The following is a 9,958-nucleotide window of genomic DNA, read 5'->3' on the forward strand; positions in this document are numbered from 1 at the left end:
CAAAAATTAAATAACTCATGAACCAATAGCTCAAATTTAATATCCTTAGTCTCAAACAGTTTCTAATAATCCCGTGATGATCCATATCTCAGATGATCATTATTATATTTACATATGGTTTTTTTTTTAAATATCCTACTTATGAACTGTCAGAAGAATTTAAGTACATAATATTGTTGATTTATGTACACCGTATTTAAATTAATGGCAAACAAGTAAATACAAAAATCGTGTGGTTAATTAGAGATTTTTATTATTAGTATAAATGGTATAAAGTCGAATACAATTAACAAAATCATGTTCCGGATGACGGAGCAGATACATTTCAATTGAACATAATTGCTTTCTCTTTTTGAATTATATTAATTTGTGAAAAACTCAGGAGCGACATCAGTGTAGGTATCAGACGATATTTCCTAGATGTTGAATCTGTTTAGATATTATAGAGACACCACACTCCTATTACATCCGGGTTTTGTACTTAAAAATAAATACTATCACCTACTAAGACAGAGGACCTCTTTACTTCTTTTTTTTATACATTTGAAAGGCACGATAACGACTAGGTAGAAGTAAATGATACGCCAGATATTTCGGTCTTATTAAGAAAGATTCCAGAAGCTGGTTATGTAACAAAATAATAGTATCTTTGTTAGTAACTGACAAATCAAGTTTTGTACGATGTGCAAGTATATAAATGCAATAAGTCGTTTCAATCACCGTGAAACATTTCATTAAGTTTGATTCAAACATTATATATTACAGAATAGTTGTCTTGTTGCGTTGTACATATTTTTAAAGTACAGTAATACCCCAAACTTGTATACAGACATTCTTTTCTGTTAATTTTACAAATCTTACAATTGATAACTACGAAACAAGTGCATAATAGGAACGTTCTGTATTTCTTAATCGTTGTCAAAGCTTTTCAAAGCATAAAAAAAAGTTTCCTGATGAAAATGATACTTAAAGCATCTCACGCAAAGTGAATTGAATTGTTTTGTAATAGTATGAGCTCCATTAAATTGAAAAATTCTCGGTAGGTGTAGATAAATTTATATATAAAATCATTTTGTAATTGTCGAAGTTTTTACACGATATAAAATCATATTATTTAACTAAATTACATCATACCTAACTTATTTTATACAGGGTATACAAAAGAAAGCATTCAATATTTATATGGTATATAGGACACACTGAGCAAAATAGCCTTAGTAAACATAGGTCGAAAAGTCATCGGTTCCCGAGCCCTTCGTATTATTTCCTTGGTCAATAATGATTCAGAACCTGAAAAAATAAGAGGAATTTGTTGGAGCGGACATTCCCCTTGTCCCTCGCGTTGTTTAGTTTGTAGATAGAGACCATACTTTCAGCTTAGCAGTAAGTCGATCATGATACTAGCAAACAAAAATGTTTATATCTCAGAAATGGTTGATCTTTTGACCTATGTTTACTAAGGCTTTCTTACTCAGTACAGTGTATCCTACGTATCATATAAAAATAATGAATGCTTTCTTTCGAACACCCTGTATATTCTCATTGGGAAAGTTATGTAATCTTTTCCCACTCTCTTCTCGCAATAAACAGTACATTTATAAGGCAAGCCGTTTGAAGCGTGAAAGAACTGCAAACCATACGAAATCCTAAATACGTACAAAAACCACTGAATTCGTGTACAAGTTTAGAGGTACTATTGCGTGAAGTACTAATGGTGTCGTGAATTTCACTTTTTTAATCTCTTCTTTATTTTCTTAAGCAAAATATATATCAATCGAGACATTTCTCGTATGCATTTCTTATATGTGTGTATGTATTGACAAAACTGGAGACTCACTTATTCGAAATTGAATCTCGTAAAATGTCTTCCTGTACCTTTCAAGCATTTTTAAACGTGACGTTATTATTCTTAAGATTATGTTTATCTTAAGATTACTTTTGTGGACATTTTTTACATAAGGCTACAAAATTCATCTCCCTGTGGATCGGCCTGGAACAGAAAGAAGAATCGCATTTCAGTAGAACGAATTAAATTCATCTTATCGATTAACCCAGGCAGCATAACGCGACTACATACAATTATTACTTCGTGTTCATTAGTTACAACATTTTTATAGCACAGATTAATGAATGTTAATCGATTGTTAATCGATTCCGTTTGATCTGCTGAAGAAAATTAAATCGTGTGTGTTCATTTGTGCATGCATATAAAGATGTAAATATGTAAAAATAAAGATGTAATACACACACCATAATGTGTTCACGCATGTATATGATGATTCTTACACTATTAACTATTAATGAATGATCAATAGAATTTAGTGTCAAAACCTAACTTTGGTATGGCTGGTTAGCAATGTACCATAGAAATATCATTGATGTCACGTTACACGTGGTACCAATGATAATATTTCAATACCGAAAGTTTTATTTATTAATTATATACCTAAAAGACAATGTGGTTAACTAATGAAATATTCACATTTTACGATTACATTATCTTGATACACTCATGATGTTTTAGTGAAGCGTGAGCATGAAAATAAAATGCTGTGAGAAAGAAAAAAAACGAAGCCAAATAATTCTTTGTACTTATAGAGCGAAGTACATTAATCATCGTCACCTATTTTAACGATTGATAAGTTGAAAACAACTTACATAAATCGACCCATCAGTAACGTTCGGTCGCTCACTTAATTTGGGTAGAGATATCTTCTCTATGGAATAAGAAGACTGCGTTGATAACATATACCCCGAATTTATCATATAATTATTTCTCATATATTTAACAATAAATCTAATAAGACAATCACAAAACTTTCAAAAACAAAATTTATATATAAAATTCTTATTAATACTCTAAAAGATTAAAATATTATATAGCCACATTGTCTTCATTAATTAAAGTCATAAAAAACCGAGGAGGCCGCTCCCAACTTTTAAATTAGCTTTCACTCTATATGTTTGCGATTAATTATGAAACTTGTAAAACAAAAGATATTGATTCTAAGGAATTCAGCATTTTAATATACGTCAACTATGATTAAACTCAATTATATATGCACCAAAACTGAATTATATACATACCTCTTGATGGTGAAGTTCCTCAGAAGTTCTGAAACCTACATTTTCTCTATGCCGAGTCGAAGCTGTAGCCAATTGCTGTCTTTTACATTCTGAAGTGGCCATTTCCTGTTTACAAATGAAAGAATTATTAACATTCGTTATAACCATAAACATTTATCACCATTACATCGATAATCACATACCGATCCTATTCGTTATCACTTACTTCGCCTTCATTATTAAGAAGTGTCGTTGTCATAGTATCTGCTATAAACCACTTCTGACTCTTCATAACAATATTTGACGGTGGTTCGTGGCTAGCGCCAGTATCTGATGACCATACCATTATTGTTGCCCCTGGTTCCATTTTCGCAGTACGGTGGAACTTAAATACTGTTTCCAACGAACCAGCTTTACGAATAATTTGCCACCCGCTGAGACCTATTTCCTACAGAAAACAGAAACAGTTTATACAATTAGTATTATTGAGAATAATAACCATTTTGCAACTCTTACTCTCACAATTTAAAACACATTTACAGTAGTTTCTCCCTAAAATATTCGGAGCTCGAAATTGAAAACGGTAAATCTGAGGACACTAAGTCGCGTGAAAGTCTTCGTGAAAGAGCAAGAGAGAAAGAGAGAAAGAAAGAAAGAAAGAAAGAAAGAAAGAAAGAGAGAGAGAGAGAGAGAGAGAGAGAGAGAGAGAGAGAGAGAGCAAAACTCGGGGCAGTCGGCAAATTTAAAAGCCAGCAACCAGCATGCAGGTATACATTAATACAAATACATTGTAATATTAGAATAAAAACGATGACTTAACCTTTTTATTTCTAATTTTTTATACATGAAATTTTTTTAATATATTAGTCAGATTATTCCAATTAAAATGACACCAAACACGACATGCTTTAGATTTTATTCATTCATTATACGTAGCAAGTAACTTATTTTATTTAATTACACAAGTTGTTAATTATAACAAAAAAAGCATTAGGAGTTCATTAGTCGTTCAAAAGAAAATAGTGGAATTATGCTATTCGGGCCTACATTCGACGAAAATTCGGAGGTGACATGCAACGATTCGACTACAATTCGAAGGCGACATGTAATGATTCGACTACAATTCGGAAGCGGAGATTTGGTGAAATGAGCCTTTGCGTTTGACGGAGGGTGTGAAGCAGCCAATTTGAATATGAATTATTCATAAATTAATTTTTTTTAAAATATTTATTATTAGGAAATAGAGGAAAAATTTCACCGTAGGCCATGATACTAGACAATTCCAAGGATGATACGCAACTAAACAATTTAATGTTCAATATAATTTTGCACTTATCCAATTAATATATGCATAACTATGCATAATATCAATGCATCTTTTTAATGTACAGTTATTATTAATATGTATAACAATGTATTTTACTTATATAGTCACAACGATAATAAAATGAACAACGATAATAAAATGAATTACACATTAAGAATTAAGTAAGTAAATGTAATCGAAATTATATCGTGTTTGATATTATATTTGGTCTCATTTTAATCAGAAAACTGTCAGCAATATGTTTAAAAAAAATCAGTTTTAAAATGTTAAAACAAAAAAAAGTTATGTCAGTATATATTATAAGTCGTCTTCCGGGAATTCGAATCAAAGGAGTCGCATTGCATACCGCATCATACGCTCGCGACCGACTCTGTCAATAAACGTAAATGTAAACCGACGTAGCAATAAATCACAGGACCGATCAATAGCACAGGTACAATTTCCAGCAACCCGAAATTTGACATTTCAAGAAGAAACTACTATATATGGTAATACTGAAACGTTTCGTTTTATGCAATTCAGTTATAAATGGCATGTTTTATGTTGATCTTACTTTATTGCCTTTGTTAGTAAGTTTCACAAAACGTCCTTGAGAATCAGTTTGTGTAATTTCTACATCCCCTCTGGTTGTCACATTTGTACTGTAATCAGTACTACTGCGCTCTTCGCTTTCTTCTAACAAAGTACGTTTTCGTTTTCCTCCTCTTAGTGGTGTATGTCTTGAAGGTGTACTTCTACCACTCGGTGCAGCTGAAGTAGATTGCATAGGATGAATATTTAATCTGCGAAATTGAATAAAATCTATTAACTGTGGAAGTCTAGAATTTTAAATATTAATTATTATGTACGTATTATCGGTGTCATATTTATAAAATCATGTTATAATACCTTGCTTCCTCAGACTCTAGCAGTTTGCGATATGCGGCAATTTCCAAGTCGAGAGCCACTTTAATGTCCATAAGATCCTGATATTCCTGCAGTTGTTGAGACATTTCATTACGTATGCGTGATAATTCTGCCTCCAAGGATGCCAAACTGTCCGCATGTTGTGTCCTCTCATTTTCACGCAGAGTTTCTATATCCCTGCAAACGATATTATGTAACAATTATAAATTGGTACAATGAATTCATTGTACTTCACCTTAAATAAGATGAAGTTGTAACATGTATTATATGAATAATACCTGATGCGTGCATTAAGAGCAGTATTAGTAGCTTCAAGTTCATTAATTTTTTGGTTGAGACCCTCAATCTTTGTTCTTGTTTGTCTCAACTCCTCAACAGCTAAACTAGCAGCTCCACTATTGCGCAAAGCATGAGCTGATAAATTTTTAAACTTATTTTCATACAGTAATTCAATTTCTTCCCTATTAACTTTCATCTGTCCCTCATATTGATCTCGCAATTCTTGCAAAGATTGTTGGAATTTGGCTTCATATTGCTCAGCAAGACGGCCATCTATTTCTGAGATTTCAATCTGAAATGTTTCAAAAATTAGATGAATCGAAATGATTATAATATTTAGAGACTAAATGGAATTAATAAAATATATATAATTCGGATAAATACAAACCTGTCGCTTTGATCTTGATTCCGTTAATTCTTGTTGATATATTTGATCTTTAAAATTGATATCTTCCTTTAAAGTTTGAATATTGTTTTCCAAAATAACACGCTGTAAAGTTTCTTCACTTAGGCTTTTACGTGCATCTTCTAGTAACCCATTTAATTTCTCAACTTCTTCTTCTAATTCTTTCTCTCTCTCAGCCAATTTTTTACGATCTCCTTGAGAATGATTATACTGTGATTGTAAATCACTGTAACGTGATTCATACAATGCCAAATTTCTTTCTGCAACTTGTAAATCTACAAGTTTTTTCTCTAATCTGAAAGAAAAAATTAAATGGTTAAAAGAGTTATTAATGAACATAAATTAAAGTTGTTATATCATATTACAATTTAATATGTATGTACAATTTAATATATACAATTTTATTTTCAGATCTGAGTAGCTAAAAATTCTTATTTAAAATTTTTGACTGTAATTAATATAGTAAAATATGTTAACAAAACAAATGTTATGCATACTTATGTATGCCATATACTATATTATGTTTGTATGCTATAGTTTTAAGCTCTTTGTTAACGTCAATCATTTATACGTAGCGACTGTATGATTTAAAACATAGACAATGGAACTGCAAAAGGTATGAATACTCGAACAAAATTTCGATCATTCATGAGATTCCGGCAGTCACGAAGAAGTGGTAAGCTCGCGTGTTTCTATTTCAGGCAACGACCCACATCGAGAATTTTTTCCGCCGTACTGACTTGGTTCGTCTTAATATTCTGTTACTCTATAATCTGAAACCTATCAATATTATCTACTCGTATTATTTATCGTTAAGCGAAATATCTACGTAACAATAATGATACATATAAAAATCAGTCAAACAAATATAAAACATGGAGACTTTACACGATATTAATATTCACATAAATAAAAAGGCAGTTTCTTTTTTACTGAACGTAAATTTTAAATATGTTGGAACGTTTTTTCAAAAAATATCTCGTTTGCGTTTCCCACAAGGACGTACGAGTTCTGTCGTCATCGCTATTCCTTTTATGAGGAACGTTCTTTTTTTTACAACTGCTACAGATGCAAGGTTGACATTATACATTCGCTTCGCGCGACGATATCTGCGAGATAACTAAATTATTATTCTAAAGTAATTTCGAATTATCGTAAGTCCAAAGGAGAATTGGAGAAGATATAAAAACTACAAATTTTTTTCGATTCTCTGGCAATAGATGCAAAAATTTTAATGAAGTGTTGGCTACATGAAACAAAAAAGCGAATATGGCAGGGGGTATTCGTTGACAGAAGACAGAACCCCTAGCAGCGTCAACCAAGATGGCCGCATACTTTTAACCCGGATGTAGCCGTTAGTCGAGTATGTTTATTTTAACAGAATATTGTGTTCTAAATATCGATCACAATACAATGTAAAAGTTAGCTTGAATCGAATACATTGTATTGAATACAGTCACATATGCTAAAAAGCATATGGTCTTATTTTTGTCCTTCGCTTCATTGATCGTAGGAAATATTTCCCGTTTGTTTCAGGATTCTATTCGTATTTTTATCGATTGCTCAACACTCTACGAAAGGAGGTCAATGTTTTCAGTCGAGGTTATACACGCGGTTGAAGATGACATCACCGCCGCATAGTATGCGTGACGCAATCGGTTGTGGCAACGTCATGTTTCAACTTAGGCACACCCAAATATTAAAAAATTTTACGTTTATACCATTTTATGGAACGTTTACTAGTTCATGCATGTTTTTGAATTATAACTAGGTTAAATTGATTATAATTCGAATTAGTCTGAACCAAATAAGACAATTCAAATCCAGCAACTTGTATTTATAGTATTTTTTCCTTGTCAACATAATGGAAAACATTTATAAAACTGCACGTAAGCTGTATACGTAATGTACGTAAGTGCATTACGCCTTGAAAACTCTTATCATTTCGCATTTACGGTTCGAACATACTGTGGTTACAATATCAATACGCTTGTCTCGATAACGCGACATGTGCCGCGATTCTTTGAATGAGCATATGTACGTTGCATCGATACAGTGGCGAGAGAATGATTTTTACGTTTAGCATATTTTGTAAGATTAACTAACTACTTCGTACATTATTATTAAAATATTCCATTTAAAATAATTAAAATGATTATATGGTTAATGATGAAAAATTAACAAATTTTTGTGCAACAAATAATTCTTTGAAACTAGATAACTGGAATAAATACAAAATATGTTAACAGAATTAAATCTATAAAATTGTTTTGTTGTTAAAATCTATTATTCCTAAGATTTTCGTATAACACCGATCTAATGCTACTACAAAATAATCAGTGGCAGGTGCCTCATTAAATATTCATGTAGATATTTGTGTTACTAATGTAATCGTTCTTTATAGGAACAGGAACTGGTAAATATTTTGATGTTGCAATCAACAGGAATTGGTAGCTAGATTTATAATATGTAAATATTTTGATGTTGCAATTAATATAATACCAACAGATTTAGATGCACAAAGACAGAATATAATGTTAAATACGATACACCATGCAATTAGTAATTAAGATATGTACTTTCAATTACAAACATAAGTAATTATCAATCCTTCCACTATATTCACGATCTAAATTATATATCTATATAAACGGATTGCATTTAAAGTACATAGATAAATGACAAGCATTCAAAAATGCATTTAAAAAATAGTTCTTCATCTAAAAATGCATCTAAAAATGCATCTAAAAATTAGTAATTCACAACATATTCCATTAAAACTATTCTTATCTCATAATCTATTGAGACAAATTTTAGAAACTTTTAGGAAAATTCTACTAATACAAGGTGTGTACAAAGCATGGGTTACTATACACACTATGACAAATTCGTGACGACCATATCATATTTCAGAAATTCAAACTCAAATACTTAACAAAACAGAAATACATTTGTGATACAAATGAATCTAACAGAATCACGGAATGGGAGGGAACTTACTTAGTTCTTAGTTCGTCGTTCGTATCCCACAGTCGTCTGCTATCAATCTCGAGTTTTGCTCGTTCTCTCGCAGTGTCATCCAATAATTTCTTTGCATCGGCCAATTCATGCTCATACATCACCTTTATGTTGGTTACTTCCCGGGTGATAGTCTCCTTAGTAGTTTCAACCTCCCGCGACAATCTGGAATTCTCCGATTCCAAATGTCGCACTTTATCGATGTAACAGGCCAATCGGTCATTTAGATTCTGTAAATCTTGCTTTTCTTGAAGGCGAGAGTAACGGGTCGGGCTTAAAGGACTACCCGGCCTCTGACCGATCGGCGTTGACGTAAATTGTGGCGACTGTACGTTGGAACTCGCTGAGCTTATATTGCTCTTCTTTCCTGCTTTCGTTGACATTTTCTCACGTTGTTCGATTTCCTTTATTGCACAGCCACTAATCCCCACACTATCGAGTCATCAACTTGGTGCACGATAACACCGTGTCCGTGAAAGACGCTTAAAGCGATTTTGAAGAAACAACCAAAGCCCAATCTTCTTGCCTCAGTCAACGGAAGAACTGTTTAGCGGTGACGCCAACGCCAACGTTAACGAAGCAACCTCCTTACATATGTATGCATGTACATTCTTATATTGCGTTAGTGAACGTAAGAGTGCGCTCTGATAGGTCGCGTTTGAGTACACACGCGTGCCACTGACCAATTGCTCGCCCTTTTCTTCGAACCGAGTACCAATGAGAAATGGTTTATCAGTTGTAAAACTCAGCGGTGTCCAAAGTTGCCTCCCGACTCCCGGGAGATAAACGGTGTCCCCGTCCTTACCGCCATACTGCACGGAACGACTGTGGCGGTCCATAATGAATCCAGCAAATTGCCGGGCATAGTTCAAACTATAGTATTTAGATTAGTATTATTCTCTTTCTTCTGCAAATCTCTATACCATTCAGAGTTGGGCCAATTTTATTCGTAGAAT

General features: G+C 32.7%; 1 protein-coding gene and 1 long non-coding RNA gene across 3 annotated transcripts; one reads left to right on the top strand and one right to left on the bottom strand.

The window, feature by feature from the left end:
* Positions 1-231: 231 nt before the first annotated feature.
* On the bottom strand, positions 232-9,595 carry LOC117223238 (lamin-C). 2 transcript variants are annotated; one of them, XM_033475430.2, is made up of 9 exons: positions 8,985-9,594; positions 5,967-6,279; positions 5,578-5,870; positions 5,282-5,476; positions 4,947-5,175; positions 3,293-3,514; positions 3,088-3,192; positions 2,659-2,717; positions 232-1,990 (listed from the first exon to the last, which is right to left on the bottom strand). In XM_033475430.2, the coding sequence occupies exons 1-8, from the start codon at positions 9,383-9,385 to the stop codon at positions 2,694-2,696; spliced, it is 1,782 nt and encodes a 593-aa protein (XP_033331321.2). In that variant the 5' UTR covers positions 9,386-9,594; the 3' UTR covers positions 232-1,990; positions 2,659-2,693. The 2 variants fall into 2 exon arrangements, with proteins under 2 accessions (XP_033331321.2, XP_033331319.2); XM_033475428.2 differs by lacking the exon at positions 2,659-2,717 and having other exon boundaries at positions 8,985-9,595.
* Positions 6,641-7,810, top strand: LOC117223239 (uncharacterized). The gene is made up of 3 exons (XR_004490880.2): positions 6,641-6,727; positions 7,205-7,347; positions 7,521-7,810. It is a non-coding gene; the product is annotated as an uncharacterized LOC117223239 (long non-coding RNA).
* Positions 9,596-9,958: the final 363 nt, after the last annotated feature.

This window comes from Megalopta genalis, chromosome 5 (genome assembly GCF_051020955.1).
Source record: "Megalopta genalis isolate 19385.01 chromosome 5, iyMegGena1_principal, whole genome shotgun sequence".
NCBI classification, from domain to species: Eukaryota; Metazoa; Arthropoda; class Insecta; order Hymenoptera; family Halictidae; genus Megalopta; species Megalopta genalis.